Source organism: Chenopodium quinoa, unplaced genomic scaffold (assembly GCF_001683475.1).
Source record: "Chenopodium quinoa cultivar QQ74 unplaced genomic scaffold, ASM168347v1, whole genome shotgun sequence".
NCBI classification, from domain to species: Eukaryota; Viridiplantae; Streptophyta; class Magnoliopsida; order Caryophyllales; family Amaranthaceae; genus Chenopodium; species Chenopodium quinoa.
In genome coordinates, this window is record NW_018742244.1 from 2,318,827 (window position 1) to 2,338,307 (window position 19,481).

The 19,481-nt window shown below is 35.4% G+C and overlaps 2 protein-coding genes across 3 annotated transcripts; one reads left to right on the plus strand and one right to left on the minus strand.

Annotated features, from left to right (window-relative positions):
- The first annotated feature begins 923 nt into the window (after positions 1-923).
- LOC110739935 (aquaporin-like) lies at positions 924-2,994 on the plus strand. The gene is made up of 3 exons (XM_021920416.1): positions 924-1,392; positions 1,570-1,663; positions 2,019-2,994. Exons 1-3 carry the CDS (start codon positions 1,271-1,273, stop codon positions 2,769-2,771), a joined length of 969 nt encoding a protein of 322 aa, XP_021776108.1. The 5' UTR covers positions 924-1,270; the 3' UTR covers positions 2,772-2,994.
- Positions 2,995-3,326: 332 nt separating this feature from the next.
- LOC110739921 lies at positions 3,327-19,481 on the minus strand. Of its 2 annotated transcripts, none has more exons than XM_021920401.1 (5): positions 18,847-19,481; positions 4,718-5,014; positions 4,400-4,627; positions 3,964-4,092; positions 3,327-3,784 (listed from the first exon to the last, which is right to left on the minus strand). In XM_021920401.1, exons 1-5 carry the CDS (start codon positions 19,087-19,089, stop codon positions 3,578-3,580), a joined length of 1,104 nt encoding a protein of 367 aa, XP_021776093.1. In that variant the 5' UTR covers positions 19,090-19,481; the 3' UTR covers positions 3,327-3,577. The 2 variants fall into 2 exon arrangements, with proteins under 2 accessions (XP_021776093.1, XP_021776098.1); XM_021920406.1 differs by lacking the exon at positions 18,847-19,481 and adding an exon at positions 5,205-5,375.

Here is a 19,481-nt window from a genome sequence, read left to right on the forward strand (position 1 = left end):
CCCTAAGTTTTGTAGCAGGAAAATGTTCGATCTATATTACCCCACTTTTGAAAATGAATTACTACTTGACCAATTAAGTCTTCATTTTGATTCGTTTAAGACGTGAAAAGATGTCAAGTAATAGTATCCTATTTTGTTCATGCATGGATCAGACAACATTAATAATAAAATATATGTGTACTCCATTCAATTTGATTCATCTACATATCAATTAAATCTTCTTAAAACAATACAATATACCATTAAGATGACACAAATAAGATTTTTTAAACACGCAAATTTTAAAGTTACACATTAACAATTGATTATTAGTCTTAGTATATTTAATTACGTTTTGATCATAGTAAATAATATCTTAAAAATATCATGAAACAGAAAAATCATGTTTACAACATACTATTGCTAAATATCTCATTAACAACATATCTCATTAAATGCTATATGAACCAGTGCCCAAGGGCAATGGCTAACAACAATAGAGATCTTCATTCCTTGTCATAGTCATGACAACCCAATTGTTAAGTCCAAGTACTTATAAAGATTTTACGTAATCCACAATCTATATAGACTCGGAAAGAGACAATTAAGGACACCCTATGTTATTTAATGTGTATAAGTGTATTTTAAAAATACGTAACAAATAAAACTTGTTAAATTGTTACTACTTGTAGAGTCGTAGTACTGAAATTAGACTCATACTATCTCATTGACATAATTTTCAAGGTCTAAATAATACAAATGTCTTAAATAACCTAGAGCAGATGGACTACTTATGAGAGATTATTCCGGATCTATTATACAACTCTTCCTACTTACTACATAAAAATAGTTCGTACAACATTAATTTATACTTAAACATGTTTGATTAGTGAACGAACAACTAATTATATGTGAAGGGACTATATATCTCTTATGCATGTAGTTCTGTACATTGTTTGTACCAGGCCATAAGAATTCTTCTTTTATTAATTATAACTAAATTAATCATTTTTTTCCCCAATTTTTAAGTATCATTTTCGACTTTTTAAATTTAGTAAAATAAAATATCATACAAATACGAAGTATATATCTATCATATCTATCACTCTTAGCAAGTGGGACATAGGAAGCCCTATATATATACAAGTCTAAATGTAACAAATAGTTGTAGTAATAGCACCATAGATCAAATCCTCTTAAAAAAAAAATTAAATAGCATATAATAGAACAAATAGCAGCTTCTACATACATATATACGTAGTATTTTAGCATAAATTTGGTTGCTCCAATAATGGTTGATAGTATTGTTGTTGATAGAGATAATGAAAATCAAAGTAATAGATATGAGGGAGCAACAAATACTAGAATTCTTCCAGTTTCAGCTACTCCCCCTTCAAAGGCTTCAACTCCCTGGTAATTTACTATTCTTTATCATTTTTTTTTCCTTTTTCGAATTGGGAAGGTACTCGAAAATTGATGAAAAAAAACATAGGGTTGCTAATTGAGTTGAGCAACTCACTCGGTCAAAACTCGACTCAAATTATAAGGGCTTTAAATTTGCGTCACTAATATTAACACAACATTTTTTAGGTACCAAAAGGAGGAAACTATGGAGGAGAAAAGAGTTGGGAGGAGTGCAAAATTCCTTCATTGGATAGGCTACGAAGAAATTTTCTCTTCACAGGTATTGTCACCATTTTAACGTTCTAATACGCGAATTGTTTTTGTAATTTTAAATTAATTTTGTGTTCCTACATAATGTGAAATCAAGTTAAAAAAAAAAAACTTCTATTATGAAATCCTTTTCAAAGATATTATTGCATAATTTGAAATTCAAAAGTACAAACATGGTTTCTAATTTTAGAGTTTAAAGTTCCGTCCTCACGCGCTGATCATAAATCGAATACTCGTAATGGCTGTCACATGTAGCAAATCAATTAATCAAATGACGCTTGAAGCTAATTGTTTTTGGTATTTTGTTATATGTATTTATATTAATGGTTTAATGCTAATAACTATAACGTGCGACCAATTTTTAGGTATGGAGAGCATCCGTGGCAGAACTCCTAAGCACAGCCATTTTAGTATTCATGTTAGATACAATTTTTATATCCTCTAAGATAAGTCATGAAACACCCAACATTGTATTTGCTTGTTTTGTTGCTCTCATAGTAGCATTTCTTCGCCTTGCTACACATCCCATCTCCGGTGGCCATAGCAACCCAACGATCACCATCTCCGCGGCCTTTATGGGCCTCATATCCTTATCGAGAGCCATGATCTATCTTATAGCCCAATGCATAGGGTCTATACTCGGCGCATGGGCACTTCAGGCAATGGTTAAAGACTCTATAACAAATAGTTACTTGTTAGGGGGGTGTACACTCGCGGTGGCCACCCCCGGCCCAGAAGGCCTCACCACAATCGGGATTGAGACAGCACAAGGTCTTTGGGCCGAGATCATCTACACATTCATTTTCCTATTCTCGGTGTGGATGGCCTTTGATCAACAACGAGCGAAGGCCTTGGGTCAACTTGTGATGTGCTCGATTACCGGTGTCGTGGTTGGGCTGACTATGTACCTGTCCACCACAGTGACAACCAAGAAGGGCTACACTGGAGCAGTTATCAACCCAGCAAGATGTATTGGGCCTGCAGTTGTGAGAGGGGGGCATCTTTGGAATGATCATTGGGTTTTTTGGGTTGGGCCTATACTAGCTTGCTTTGCATTTTATCTGTATAGTATGGTCCTTCCACTTGAGCATTTCAAAGCAAGGATAGCTAAAGAATAAGCCTAAAATTTGTATTTGGAATATACTGTATCAAGCATTCAAGCATATGCAAGTTTGTAATACATACTAAGATGTTGTTGATAAATAAATTATATTATGAGAAAGCAAACAGTTTTGTAATGTTTGCTTTCTAAACAAGATTTGTAATATGATGATTTGAAAATTATTAGATGCATTTATCTTATAAGATTAAATTTTATTACATGTATGTGGGAGCAAAAACTTTCAAATGATGTATAAATAAACCATATTAGGATGAAAATAACAGATTCGATTGTAGTATTATCGGTACATCATTTGACATCATATGTTCCTTATCCTGTACATCTTATAAGCTCTCCATAAGTCCAAATAAGATATAACTATATTAACATGAATTGCTTTGCCACATAACTTAGCATTTCAAATTTTACATAATGAAGAATTTTTTTTGCATAAAAAAAACTAGTAAATGAAGGATTACCTACCATTTTACAGTTTTACACTGTCATGGTCCTCAAGGACATTGGCATATACACCGTCATGATCCTCAAGGACATTGGTGTGAACGAGGCGTAACAAATGGATTGATCAACATTTCTCAAGCAGATAACACTATGCAAAGTAATCCTTCCCAGTACCAGGGATACATTACTGTATTACAATAGCTACATGGAAATACAAAAACATATATAGGAAGCCGAACAACACAAGATTTACTAACACCATGAACTGAAATTGCTTCCAATACAGAAGTGATTTAAGACACATTAGGATATAGGCTTTCGTTTATTTTTTATATGCAATATCAGTGATGTGGGATAAGATCATGAGGCCGTCTGCAAAAATGAAGTAGGATCGGCAAGGGGCTCATGAACAACCGAGTTAGTTGAAACTGATACAGGGTTACCTTCTAATTGTAACATCATACTCCCTAAGATCTCCAGCAAGAGCTTCTTGAAATCTTCTTCTTTTACTAGCTTTCCATCATCAGCATCTACCATCTTAAACACTTCATCAGTAACCTTGTCCATCTGTTCATAGTATTTTTAACTATGTCAGCTATGACTAACGGTAAAGTATTATATAAACATAATGAAAGACAGAGAGACAGCTTCCATAACAATTTTGTCTACACTTAAGAACTTAAGTATTAGAACTTTAAAGATTACAGAGACATAACTAGCATAACTTCAAAAGAGCTTAGATATACCTCAGCAATAGCACCATAGGGAGGCAAACCAGCAGACGGGGCCAATGAATCTAATGCCAAGCGAAGATACTCCTTCGACAATCTTCCGTTCTTATCTCTAGGTATATCTTCCAGCACAGCATTCAGTACCTAGTTATATCATCCACATACAATAACATTAGTGTCTGAAGCCAAAATTTTCCACAATGATTCTAAGATTTTTAACTTTGTTCATGGACCTGGGAACAAATATTTGACAGGTTTATGGCAGAGCGTCAGACTCAGCTATCGGATATCAAGGATCCAACAAAGGTATGAGGTTTGACACGTGTAATAAGTCACAAGAGTCTGAGTAATATTGTAAGAGATGTTATCTAGCCAGTATGACAATTATGAGGTTTGATATGTCATATGTGTGACAAGTGATTACTGATAAGTCAAAAGATGACGGATTTACCTTGTCTGTTTCAAACTTATTAGCTAAAAGAGTCTTGATGGCACTTCCATCATAAGTGTTCTCAGTGTGTGCAACAATCACCGGTTGCTCTCTAAGACGCTCAACTATTTTTTCAAGTACTTTCTTGAGTTCCTCCAGGAAAATCTCCTGAGATGATATCAGTTGCTGATCGTTACTACAGTCCTGAGTACACAACTCCAAAGCTGGTTCCACAATATTGCTCATAACCTACAACATCACACATGACTGTAAGAGTATAGTCAATGATGCACTTGAAATAATTGATGAGACGAGGAGTAAGGGAAAATATTATATTACCCAAGAATCTGAAATAGGGGGCAACCCCTGATCAACACCAAGCTTTTGCAAAGCTTTGACAATGTGATCACACATAGTTGCATTTGGAGTTGCAGTCTCAGAAAAAATTAACACCATATCCGTCTCAAAAGCAGGACTACTAATATATTCATGAAGTTCTTCACCATCAATGCGGAGGATGACAATGGGGTCCCGTTTTAATCCAGCAGCCATGCCTATAAGGATGTCTGAGAGAACTTCTTTAAACTCGCTCTTGCTTACTTTCTCCTCTTTACCATGAGTAAATTCATTCAGAACCTATAATAGACACCAGAAATAAATAAATTATTACAGCATCATTATCTGTATCTAGTGCTATTTGTATATTTTAGTTCCCCAAACACTCAATACAAGCCACCCTCTTTGCCATCAAACAAGTAAAGTCATGGATTACATGGTTAATAAATTTCTCATTTTTAACATCTTTGAACTATCAGATGACTTGTACCTTAATATCACCTTTCACCATCCTTTAAAATCGTGAATCTCACAACTAATATGTTAGTTGTTGACCTCTTTTAACCCAAACAGCTCACAGACCTGCCATTTTTTGGAGCTCTATATGATCTGCAGTTTCAATTGGCAGATAGAGACATTTCCCAAACCGACCAAACCATCCTATTGGTATACTCCATAACTTTAGGTGTACTTATCTTAATATATTTTCCTAAATTGTGGTCCTTGTCCATATTTATTGCCTAAACTATGAGATTAATTAAGATCCTCATAAAAATTGTGATCCAAAAGGTTAGCTTGTGTTGAGCCTTTTGATTTTGATGGACAAATTGACAAACTCGACTAATGAATGTTTTGAGTCTTTGGTGAATAAAGGGTTCAAGCAAAGTTCGTTCCGGAGTAGGAACTTGGATGCGGAGTAGCATTCTTTAAAAAGCCTCGTGCAAATCTCACGTTCTAGTTTTAATTGTGAGCACTCAATAATATAAAGTCGGAAAGGAACTCAATGACTTATGTTAAAGACTACTGGAATAAAAGTTAGTTTTAAAAGATAATTTCTTAAAGAAAAGATAATTTGTAAAAGTTTTAATAAAGATAATTATCGAAGATAATTATCTAGTTGTTTTAATAAATAATAAATTTATCTTTTCAAATAAAATCTTTTTAAACAAACTTTTGATAATCTTTTAAATAAATATTTGATAAAGTTAGCAAGTGGTTTTTCTGTGAGAAAATCTTTTATACGGCTAATGGTTATCAAGTTGTTAGGATAGTGGTTTAATTAGATAAGGCTAGGAAACCTCTTCATGATCACAATCTGTCAAGATAACTCCACAAGTTGTTAGTGGGTTGTTGACATGTGGACGTGATTATGGTGGAGGTTAATGACTAAGCCTTCTCTATAAATACTCATGCAAACTATCTCAGAAAAACATAACTCTTGAGCATAAAAATTCCAGTAGTCATCTAATAACATAAAGAGAGTTATTTTCCTTCATATATTCTTGAGTGCAATAGGTATTTGTAATCACAGATTGTATTCAAGTACTTAGGGGTTGGGATTGTGAGTTTGTAAAGTGAGGTCAAGGAAGCTTCGTTGCTGAAGTCTTCTGTGAGAGTTGGGAACAAGTTCCTAATTTGTGGAACTTGTTAACGGGTTTGAATCTTCACTTGTAAAGAGTTTGATTACTTAGTGGAAATTTAGAAAAGCCTATATCTTCTCTCGTCACTATTTCATTTAGTTAAATTCCGCAAAAAGTTTTTAGATTTCACCTCAAATACAATTCACCCCCCCTCTTGTATTAGCCAGTTAGACTTTCAGTTGGTATCAGAGCAGGAACTCAGAACACGCAGGCAACCCTGTTGAGTAAGTTCCTGGAAAATGGCTTACACAGAGGAAAAGGAATTCGGGAGTACATCCATTCAAAGGCCTCCATACTTCAACGGCAAATTTTATCCTTATTGGAAGGATAAGATGGAAATCTTTATCCAAGCAGAGAATTATCAGGTATGGCGAATTATACAAGTAGGAGATTACGAAATTACGAAAACGAATGCTAATAATGAGGTAATCCCTAAACCTATGGATGAGTATGAAAAAACTGATTTTGAAAAACTTGAAATGAATGCTACTGCCAAAAAGTTTTTAATTTGGGGACTTGGACCCGATGAACATACTCGTGTCAAAGGGTGCAAGTCCGCAAAGGAAATTTGGGATCTTCTGGAAGTTACACATGAAGGAACGTCAGATGTTAAACGTTCCAAAATAGACATTCTTTTGTCTCAGTATGAGCGCTTTGAAATGGGAAACAAAGAATCCATTAAAGACATGTTTACTCGATTTAAAGGTATTACTAACGAACTAACGTGTCTTGGCAAGATAATTCCTATAGATGAGCAGGTCAGAAAAGTCTTAAGAAGTCTTCCAGACAATGACAGATGGAGAGCAAAGGTTGCAGCGGTGCAGGAATCAAAAGACTTCACCAAGTTCAATCTGGAACATCTTGCGGGTTCCCTCATTACTCACGAGATCCAGTCGAACAATCGGACTCAGGAGACTGTCAAAAGTCAAGGGCTAGCATTAAGAGCTAATGAAGAATCCGAAGAGAAGTCTGACATCGATGAAGAAGAAGCTGCAATGTTGGTGAGAAGGCTGAAAAAATTCTACCGTAACAACAAGTTTTTAGACAAGAAGAAAGGATACAGTAAAAGAAATCAGGAACCCAAAGCCAAGTCTTCTTGTCACAAATGTGGAAGCACCAACCACTTCATCAAAGAGTGTCCATTATGGGAATCTGAGAAAGGCAAGGGAAAAGAAGCTGATCAAAGCAGAAATTCCAAGCCTAACTTTTCTAAAACAAATTTCAGGAAAGCAATGATTTCCACGTGGGGAGAATCAAGTTCCGAAGAAGAGGAACAGGAACACACAGACGATGAAGTAGCCAATCTCTGTCTAATGGCAAAGCATGATGATGAGGTAGTCATTCAACCTAATTATTTGAAATCTCTCTCAAAGGATAAATTAATCTCTTTATTGTTAGAAACCTTAGATGAATATAAAGAATTATGTGCAAAACTAAGGCAAGCCGAAAAGGCAACTGGAATTTGTAGAGATCATGTTAAGTATCTGAATAGCTTAAGAAATGATGTTCAAGGCAGATTCTTTGAATTGTTAGATAAAAATATTATGCTAAAAGAATCCCTTGAAAGAGTCAAGAGTGAGAATATCATGCTGAATATTGAATTGACTCAATATAAAATGTTGTGTACTAACATTGATTCTTGCAGGTCTACTGAAGTTCCTTTAATCATGTTTAATAATGAACTAGAGCATGTTAAGAAAGAGATAAAGGAAACCAATGATAAAAATGAGAAACTAGAAAAGGACCTAGAAATTGCAAGAAAAAGTAAAAATACAGCAAGCACGGGTGTTCCCAAGTGGGTAAAGGAAGCTCAGACAAAAAGAACAGAAGGTCTAGGCTATGTTCATAAGAAGAAGTCCACTGGAAAGAAAAAGAAATATGTGAACTTACCTAGTGAGACCGTTTGTTCTTTCTGTGGTAAAAAGGAACATCGCAGTGAAGAATGTACTAAGAAAGCAAATCTGTACAATAAGAATGTGAATTATGTTTGGCAGAAGAAATCTGATTTAAATGTGTCAACACAGGAACCCATGAATGAAAGGGTTCCTACTACTAACTCTTAATTTCTTTTGCAGGTCGAAGTGAGGGGGAACAACCAGTGGTACCTCGATAGCGGTTGTTCTAAGCACATGACAGGAGATGAATCCAGATTTCTCTCACTGACGGCCTATACAGGGGGAACAGTGACCTTTGGAGACAATAAGAAAGGCAACATTGTTGCTGTTGGCAAAGTAGGAAGGTCAAGTTCCCATGCAATTGACAATGTATTTTTAGTCGAGGGTTTGAAGCATAATCTACTCAGTATTTCTCAGTTTTGTGATAAAGGAAACTTTGTAAGCTTTTCTTCTGAAAAATGCAAAATCATCAACAATAACACTGGTAAAATCGTTTTGGAAGGAACTCGTAAAGGGAACACATATACCGTGGACCTTAACAAAGTTCCAAAATACAATCTATCTTGTTTAAGTGTTATTGAGGATGATCCACTTCTATGGCATAAACGTTTTGGACATGCTAGTCTTTCATTGCTTGACAAATTAAGGTCAAAGGACTTGGTAATCGGATTACCTTCTATCTAATTCCTAAATGACAAAATTTGTGAAGCCTGCATCAAAGGAAAGCATGTTCGATCATCATTTAAATCAAAGAAAATGGTAAGCACCACAAAACCATTGGAACTCATTCATATGGATTTGTGTGGCCCCGTTAGAATTCAAAGTAGAAGTGGAAAAAGATATGTCTTAGTTCTTGTGGATGATTATTCTAGATTTACATGGGTCATATTCTTACATAGTAAAGATGAAACTTTTGATATGTTTATGACTTTCTTGAAAAAGACACAAAAATCAATAGGTAATCAACTTATTCATATGAGAACTGACCATGGTACGGAATTCGAAAATTCCAAGTTTGATGAATTTTGCAGAGAACAGGGAATAAGTCACAATTTCTCAGCGCCAAGAACACCACAACAAAATGGTGTGGTTGAGAGGAAGAACCGAACATTGGAAGACATGGCAAGAACAATGCTAATAGCAAGTGGGCTTCCAAGAAATTTTTGGGCAGAAGCCGTCAACACAGCATGCTATATCGTCAACCGAGCCATGCTCAGACCAATGTTGGACAAGACACCTTATGAACTGTTAAAAGGGAGAAAACCTAATATTGCTCATTTAAGAGCTTTTGGATGCAAATGTTTTGTTCACAATAATGATAAAAGAAATCTTGGAAAATTTGATGAAAGGAGTGATGAAGCAGTCTTTTTAGGATATGCATCTAATAGTAAAGCTTATAGAGTTTACAATAAGAGGACTATGTGTGTAGAAGAAAGTATACATGTGATTTTTGATGAAACTAATAATTATGGTTGTATACAGGAATATGAAGATGGAGATTTTGAAATTGGTCTCACTCGTTCAACAGACCAAGATGAAGAATTAATTCCCAGAAAGCAGCATGTTCGAATTACTGAAAATACTAATAAGGAACCTACTGAAGTTCCAAATAATACTGAAGCCTCTGATCAAAATACAGAAGAAACAGAAAATACAGAAGGCGAAGCAAATGCAGAAGCAGAACACCATGAAGAAATGGAAGAAAGAGCAACTCAAAATAACACTTTTATACCAGCTCAATCATTCCAACCAAAGCCATGGAAACATCAAAGGTCACACCCCCTGGATAAAATTATAAGTGACCTAAGCAAGGGAACTCAGACGAGATCCCAACTGAGAAACTTCTGTGCATTCAACGCCTTCTTATCAACACTGGAACCTCGAAATCACAAAGAAGCCTTGGAAGATGCTGATTGGATTGTTGCCATGCAAGAGGAATTAAATGAATTCGAAAGAAACAAAGTGTGGCACCTTGAACCCAAACCAACAAATCAAAAGGTTATTGGTCTCAAATGGGTATACAGGAATAAGCTAGATGAACATGGCACAATTGTAAGGAACAAGGCAAGATTAGTTGTTAAAGGCTACAATCAGCAGGAAGGTATCGATTTTGAGGAGACTTTTGCTCCTGTAGCTAGATTAGAAGCAATTCGTATTTTAATTGCATTTGCTGCATTTATGGGTTTTAAACTTTATCAAATGGACGTCAAATGTGCTTTTTTAAATGGTTTTTTAAAGGAAGACGTCTATGTTGAACAACCACCTGGATTTGAGGATCCAAACTTTCCTAACCATATTTTTAAACTTGATAAAGCACTGTATGGATTAAAACAAGCTCCAAGAGCATGGTATGAAAGACTTTCAAAATTCCTTTTACAAAATGATTTTAAAAGAGGAAAAGTTGACAAAACTTTGTTCTTAAAATCAAAAGGAACTCATTTATTAATTGTACAAATTTATGTTGATGATATTATTTTTGGTGCAACTAATGAATCCTTGTGCAAGTACTTTGCTGATTTAATGAGCAGTGAGTTTGAGATGAGCATGATGGGGGAACTCAACTTCTTCCTTGGGCTCCAAATTAAGCAAACTAACGAAGGAATAATGATCCATCAGCAGAAATATGTGAAGGAGTTATTAAAAAAATACGGTATGGAAAGCACAAAGATAAACCACACTCCCATGGGAACAACCACAAGGTTGGACCAAGACCCCAAGGGAACTCGTGTGGATCAAACAAAATACAGAGGTATGATTGGTTCCTTGTTATATTTAACTGCCAGCAGACCTGACATTTCGTTTAGTGTAGGTCTTTGTGCTAGATTTCAATCGGATCCAAAGGAATCGCATCTAACAGCCGTCAAAAGAATTCTACGATACTTGAAAGGGACGGAAGACTTGTGTCTGTTTTATCCAAAAAGTGACTCGTTTGACCTAAAAGGATATGCTGATGCTGACTATGCAGGAGATTTGGTCAATCGTAAAAGCACATCAGGTATAGTCCAATTCTTAGGCTCTTGCATGGTTTCTTGGAGTTCCAAGAAACAAAACACTGTTGCTCTATCCACTGCCGAAGCAGAATATGTGGCTGCTGCTGCATGTTGCTCTCAATTGCTATGGATAAAACAACAGTTGCGTGACTATGGCATTATTTTAGAGTGCGTTCCTATTCATTGTGATAACACAAGTGCCATTTGCATTTCTAAAGATCCAGTACAACACTCTAAAGTTAAGCATATACATATAAGGCATCACTTTTTGAAAGATAATGTTGAAAAGGGCTTAATTAAGCTAGATTTTATTTCTACTGAATTTCAAATTGCTGACATTTTAACTAAGCCTTTAAGCAGAGACAAGTTTGAAAAGATGCGTGTGGAATTGGGGATGCTACGGCTCAAGTGATTTTTGTTTGGAACCCCTAAGGTAAAATCGGATGTAACTAACAATGCTACGCTCAATCTTGTGTGAATAACACAGCTGAAATTACCCAGGGGAAAGATTTGTGAAGTATTGAAAAGTCACTTATACATACTTTTAATATGTTAAAAGTATTGAGCCATGTTGTTTCAAGTTCCTTTTTCATCATTCTTTACTCTCTGTATCATGATCACGTAAATTATCATCATAATTTACAATCAATCTGCTCTCATTTATCTTTTTCGTTTTTTTTATTTTTCTTCTTGTTATTTTCTTTCTTATCTTTTATTTCTATCTTATTTTTTATTCTTATCTTTTTCCTTCCTTATTTTTTCATGATGAATTTTTCTATTCCTCATAGAATTCAAAAATACAAAAAGATCTTATTTGCTACGTAAGATAAGAAGCATGTATATCAACTTCTTAACTTACGATTTTATTTTATCAACATTGAATTAGATGAGTGCAATTATTTCACCAAATTAAATCCTACTACCTCTAAAACTACCCCACTACCTCACAGTTTAAACCGTCACTTTTCTTTCTCACTCCTCCCCATTAAACTCTTTTTCTTCTTTTCACTCCACCTTCACCTATCAAATCAATTAAATTCCCCATACACTCCCATAACCGGCCTCACTCTCTCTCCTTCCTATTCACACTATTCATCTTCTCCTTCCCTTCATTTTATCTTCAACACCATGAAAACCAACCGAAACACCACCCCAAAAACCCGATCACCACCATTCAAACCCTCCTCAAACACGGGGTCTCCACAACCGGTGCCAATTGCGGTGGTGCATCCATCTGCTCAGCCAAAGAGGAAGGCTAAGGCTGTGAAGGGCGGCGACAGGAAACGGCGCGCAACCACCAAATTCCCATCATGGAATTACACTCTCGGATATCACATCAACTATGATTGGTGTGTGGCGAGTAAGTTCACTGAATTTACTTCTTTAATTGATTATCAAAAATGGACTCACTTGTTCCAGAATTGTTCTCATTACCCTGTTTATCCTAAATTTATTTATGAGTTCAAAAATACCTTTCAATGTGATAATGGTGTGTGCTCGGCCGTAGTTAATGATATTCCAATTTCGTTTGATGCCAATTATCTTGGAAATCTATTTCAAGTTCCTGTTAAAGGCTATTGTTCTTATTTAAAGCACAAACAATCTGTAAACATTGGCCATAATGATGAATGCAAAATCCTTCAATTTATTGGAGGAAATCCGAAAGTGAAAACTACTCACCATCATGCCCTAACACCCCTTCATAAGCTACTGTTTACCTTCACCTGGAAGGGTATAGTACCCCGTTTACAAAAACGGAGTACCGTATCACTCTTGGATGCCTCCCTCATATTCTGTCTTGCATGCAAAATACAGATTAATTTCCCTGCTCTAATGATTGAACACTTGAATTTTTATGCTCAAAAGACCACAATTCCATATGGCTCTTTCCTTACTGTGTTGTTCAAATCTTTTGGTATTGATGTTGAATGTGAATCCCCAACATATCTCAAACCCGATAATATCCTCTCTGAACAATCATTACTTAGACTGAGTCTTAGGCTTACAAATGGCAAAGTATGTTTTGTGCCTCGGAAAGGAGGGGAGAAAAAGAAAGGGAAAGGGAAAGAAGCTAAGGAAGAATGTGATGCAAGCAGTGACCAGGGTAGTGAGGAGGCTAGTGAGGGTGCTACCACCTCCAGTGATTCTGAGGGAGATAAGGAAGAAGAAAAAAGTTCTAACGGAGAGAAAAACAAAGAAAAAATACTTGAGGGAGATGTGCAAGGAGAAAAACAGGAAGATTCTGAGGGGGAACATATGGAAGTTTCTGAGGGGGAAGCTCGACAATCTGACTTACATGAGGGGGAGGGAACTGATCAAAGTGAGAGGGAACATACCACAGACTCTGAGAGCACAGCTGGACCACCTGTCATTCCTGTGTTTACAGGGGGCCTTAGAAGGAGTAAGAGGAATGTGGTCAAGCCTGTCCTTTCTACTACACACCCTGTGACTGTAGAAACCATCAGCTCCTCAGACAAATCTGATTCCACCTTCAAACCTACCCAAGTTCCCTCTTCCACTGAACCCTCTTCTATTCCTGTCTCACCTACTAGGCAGCCTTCTCATTCACCTTCTCCTCCTCCATTTCAGCCTACTGGCTTTGCTGCTTTCTCTGGAACTCGTGTGTCTGTTTATGATTTTCAACAGGTTCAAGCAGATATGGAGAAGTTGACTACTCTGGTGAGCAAGAAACTGGAGGAAATGGCCTCGGAACTGCTTTCTCTTAAAGGCCAGGTGCAGGCTCTGGCAGATTCTCAAGCAACCGGATTTGCAGGCGTAGAGGCAAAGCTTGCCCAGGCTGAAGGCAAGTTTAGTGAAGGCAACAAGGAGATCTTGGAAACTATCAACAGAGTAGCCTTTGAGGAAGTCGAGGAAGACTCTATTGATCCCACAAATCCAACCCTTGATCCTACCAATGCAGCCTTTTAAATCCTTGATTGCACTTATTCTAATTTCATATGTTGAACAATTTTATTTTGGTCTTGTTTAATCTCTCTGAACTTTGGTTTGTACGCCTTTATCCTTTGCTACATTCTCTATGTTCCTCTTCTATTTCCTAAATCGGAACTTGGCTCGTATTTTTCATATGATTGTGTGAGGTTGCTGATGATTTAGTACCTAACTTATTTTTGCCTTGCATTATTTGAGCTCACTATTCCCTACGTAGTCTAGTGGGAGTATAGCAAAATGTTTTTTTTTCAATCTTTTGATAATGCCAAAAGGGGGAAAAGACAAACTTCATGGCGGCTAAAGTGTTTACCAAGGAACTCACACATCGAAGGTACAAACTTTTCTAAGTTAATAAAGTCCTAGTAATCTAAGTTTTTAAACTTTTTCTAAGATTTTAAAGTCTTTGTTAATTTTTTCTCTTTTGCTCAGTCTTTTTAAAATAAATACTTTTTAGCTTTTTTTTAAGTTCTTTAATTACTCTGTTTTTTTTGTTTTCATGTCTTACTTTAAATTTCTGTTGCATGCCTGGATGATTTTATTTACTTAAGTTTGTCAATGTTTGTCATCATCAAAAAGGGGGAATTTGTTGAGCCTTTTGATTTTGATGGACAAATTGACAAACTCGACTAATGAATGTTTTGAGTCTTTGGTGAATAAAGGGTTCAAGCAAAGTTCGTTCCGGAGTAGGAACTTGGATGCGGAGTAGCATTCTTTAAAAAGCCTCGTGCAAATCTCACGTTCTAGTTTTAATTGTGAGCACTCAATAATATAAAGTCGGAAAGGAACTCAATGACTTATGTTAAAGACTACTGGAATAAAAGTTAGTTTTAAAAGATAATTTCTTAAAGAAAAGATAATTTGTAAAAGTTTTAATAAAGATAATTATCGAAGATAATTATCTAGTTGTTTTAATAAATAATAAATTTATCTTTTCAAATAAAATCTTTTTAAACAAACTTTTGATAATCTTTTAAATAAATATTTGATAAAGTTAGCAAGTGGTTTTTCTGTGAGAAAATCTTTTATACGGCTAATGGTTATCAAGTTGTTAGGATAGTGGTTTAATTAGATAAGGCTAGGAAACCTCTTCATGATCACAATCTGTCAAGATAACTCCACAAGTTGTTAGTGGGTTGTTGACATGTGGACGTGATTATGGTGGAGGTTAATGACTAAGCCTTCTCTATAAATACTCATGCAAACTATCTCAGAAAAACATAACTCTTGAGCATAAAAATTCCAGTAGTCATCTAATAACATAAAGAGAGTTATTTTCCTTCATATATTCTTGAGTGCAATAGGTATTTGTAATCACAGATTGTATTCAAGTACTTAGGGGTTGGGATTGTGAGTTTGTAAAGTGAGGTCAAGGAAGCTTCGTTGCTGAAGTCTTCTGTGAGAGTTGGGAACAAGTTCCTAATTTGTGGAACTTGTTAACGGGTTTGAATCTTCACTTGTAAAGAGTTTGATTACTTAGTGGAAATTTAGAAAAGCCTATATCTTCTCTCGTCACTATTTCATTTAGTTAAATTCCGCAAAAAGTTTTTAGATTTCACCTCAAATACAATTCACCCCCCCTCTTGTATTAGCCAGTTAGACTTTCAGCTTGCCTCTTCAACCAGTGATAATTGACTACCAACTCTCTTGGAGGTCCCCACTCCAAAGAGCACTTTCGGCCAAAGCAGGATAGTTTCAAATGCCTCATGCGCTATTTGCTTGAAGTCTTAATCATTACATAAGCACTTGCAAGTTGCCTAAAATAACTATGATAAACACAGGAGTACAGGACCACTCTTCACACTACATAATAGAGGTGTCAAATCGGTTGTTTGGATCTAGTCATATTTGAAAGATGAGGTATACAATTTAGTCATGATAGATTGATAGACCGATCCTATTTAGGTCTCTTGTCAATTAATATACTACGATAGATCAAACATTATGAATTACAAATAATCGACTTGGGAAATTTCAAAACTATGTATTAGAGACAGGATCAAGTTGGTTCTCTTGCACAGCTTATGCTTTACCTTATTACCTACAAAAGGTGAAAAGGAAGAGCCAAACCCCTTCCAACTTTTCCTCCCCCATTCCCACAATCCCAAATTCTGGGAAACTTAGTGCTGAAAAGGTGATGTGGGTATGATATAAAAAATGCTCTTTTTCTTATCAACATAAAAAGGCTTCTGGCGGCCCACTTTTTGGCTGGTCTGCAGGATATTATATTGAACTCATTAAAAATAAATTAGGTCATTATAGGGATCATTTGGTAGGATGGTCTGCCACTATTCGCGGTTATCTAACTACTTAATCTTTAATTTTCTGCATAAACAAACATAAGATTCTTTTGAGCATCAAGTTTACTAGAGACTTCTTCTATTAAGAGAAAGGTCTAGCCGGCTGGAGAAATGTTCATGACATGTTGAGTAGGAGCCTACAATATTTCTAGAGGAAGCTAAATAGCTATGATTTGCAATCTTCTGCATTAAAATTTTTGAATCAATCAAGTAGCAGAATCATGCTTCTTGAAGCATAAATTGGAAACTGACAGTAACAAAAAATATACTAGTACAAAATTAAGCTTCAAAGCTCAAAGGATCATCAATTTCCGATTTATTCAAAACCACAGAAAATTTGTATTTGTGGTAATTTCTTTAGCCAGTGTAGCAGTTATTTTCAGAAAGAGACTCCAAAAGATCAAAAGAAAAAGCAGGATATTAAGGCCGGTCACTTTTCTGTCTTTTTTTGCCATTTAATATGTATTAAGCAACTATCAATCTACAAAGCTAAGGTTTAAACAATTATGCAGACCTTTTTTAACAATTAAGCAATGCTGTCCAAAAAAAAATTTTAAAAACGATTTTATACTTTTCTGCTCAATCAACTTCATCCCTTTCTATCAACAACTTAAGTCAACCAATTTCATCAATCACAATAATACTATCCCCCTTTCGGCATAAGGTTTATAGCTATTTGAGAATTATTTCAAGAACTTAACTTTTTCTCTAAATTTACTTATTAGGACATGAAACTTCATCCTAATGAGTAACCATAAAGTCAGAATCTATAATAAGTGCTATGAATTAAGTATGAGTGACATGTAGGACCAATTTGCTAACATTTACTAACGTCAAGATTGGTACTTGATAGAATGATCCAGCTAAAGCCAATTTTAAAATGAGTTTCCTAATGTCAAAGTCCGGTACTTGGTAGAATGATCTAGCTAGAGCCATTCTTAAATACGGTTTTCCTTGATGAACTAAGTAACAACTACGCCTCCAAATATGTTAAAATGTTGCTGCTAAAATGCTAAATAGCCCACACCAGCTACCACCAGAGAAATATAACTTCCTAGTAGAAACACACAGATAAAAGTCCCTAGTCACTTGAGAGGAAGACACGAAGAAGAAACAAATGACACAATCGCACAATAGTACAATCCCTATATATTTCGCAATCTTCTTAAAACCTCTCTAAAACAGGCAATGTGATGAAAACCATGATAAACATGGGCTGTAGACACCCTACAGGGTCCTGCCCACCGTGTAGACCCTCGTTTGTATCCTTTTTGGATGCATGATGAGACCGCTCAAAATCGTTCATATACTCATGGTTTTCAAACTTTGTTAGCTAAAAAGGCACCGACAATTGATTTTGTTACGACATTTTCAAATCCAAATCTCTAGTACAATTTCTAGACAATCATCCTTCAAATTACTTTTCCTATTGGGTCCATGACGATGCAAAAAAATTGACATATAGGTGTAAAAACTCTTAAAGACTATAGCATCTAATTATCTTTTTTTTTTTTTGAAAGAAAGATAGCATCTAATTATCTAGAAAAGGAACTCAAACAGATTTTTTTCAACCAATTTTCAGTATCTTATCAAGAAGTAACTAATTAAACTACCTAAACTATCAAAAATTGGATCTTTTCACATACCAAGCAATAAAAACGAAAATTTATGGCCCCTCTTTTTCAATTCTTTTTTTTTTTACAATCTTTTTCAATTCTTCAAAACCACTTAGTTTTACTACACTGTGGGACCAAAAATTTGTCCACATTGAAGAATTTGTGAGCTTCAATTGTACAATAGACAATCTTTATCTTATCTAATAATTCACCAGTGTGAAATAATATCCCACGTTTTTCACCATTCCACTACCTAGTCCAAAGTCAATAAAACTAGAATTGATAACATAATCCAACTATACCAATAACATACACCCTCCGTCCACAAATAACATGACGATTTAGAAGTTTTTTTTGTGGACATCCAATAAGAAATACACAAAGATTATTTGTGGACAGAATGAGAATCACACAATCACACCCATTTGGGTCATTTCCTAAATTGTTCACTTCTTTGGTATTAGATTTTCATATAACCTTTGTTGCATGAAAACGGATAAGAACACAATACAAGTACAAATTAGATACTAGACGTACACCTAATAACGACAATTATAAAACCACCCTTTGTAACTTACTCATCATACGGTTATAACATTATTAACACACACATATACATGTGTTAGCCTGACGGCCAGACCAGTTAATATAACATAACAAATTAACAATAGTTAAAGCTCTCGATTTATATAATCTATCAATAACATATTAACATGTACTCAAAAGGTAGAAAAGACGAACTGACCTCGGAATAGATGTGATCAGAATCAGAAGAAGAGCCTTTAGGAGGAAGACCAAGAGCAACACCAATATCAGCAACAGCAGGTTGAAGTTCTTTCACAGATAACTTACCATCATTATCAACATCAAGTTCTTTGAACTTGTGATCCACATATTTACTGAACACCTCCTTATTTTCAACCAACTCCATTATATCTGAACCGTCCATTACCTGTCCTCCTTCCAACACCTTTTTCTTTCCTTCCATTGGTTGATCAATTTTTATTCTTTTTAAAAATTAATTCACACCCACAAATTTTTTTAAGAAATCCCAGAAAAACCCAGAATTTAGTTTTTTTTAATTTTGGTCAATTAATTGCCCAATTTGCAAACTTTTTTAATGAAGAGCTAACTTTAGAGAGTGTAACTTGTGATATTTTTTTTATTTTTTTTTGCGAAACTCTCAGCTAATCCTCGTGCTCTTACTTACGACCTGCTTTTATAATACTATGAATGTGGGTGATTTGATTGTGAAACGCTGAACAGAGGAGGAGAGAGAAAGAGAAGTGTTTTGACACGAAAGTGTCTGAGGATGAGACACGTGGATGTGGAATTTCAAAAGGGGTAATTTAGACTACCACCAAATTTTATGGTGGAGAT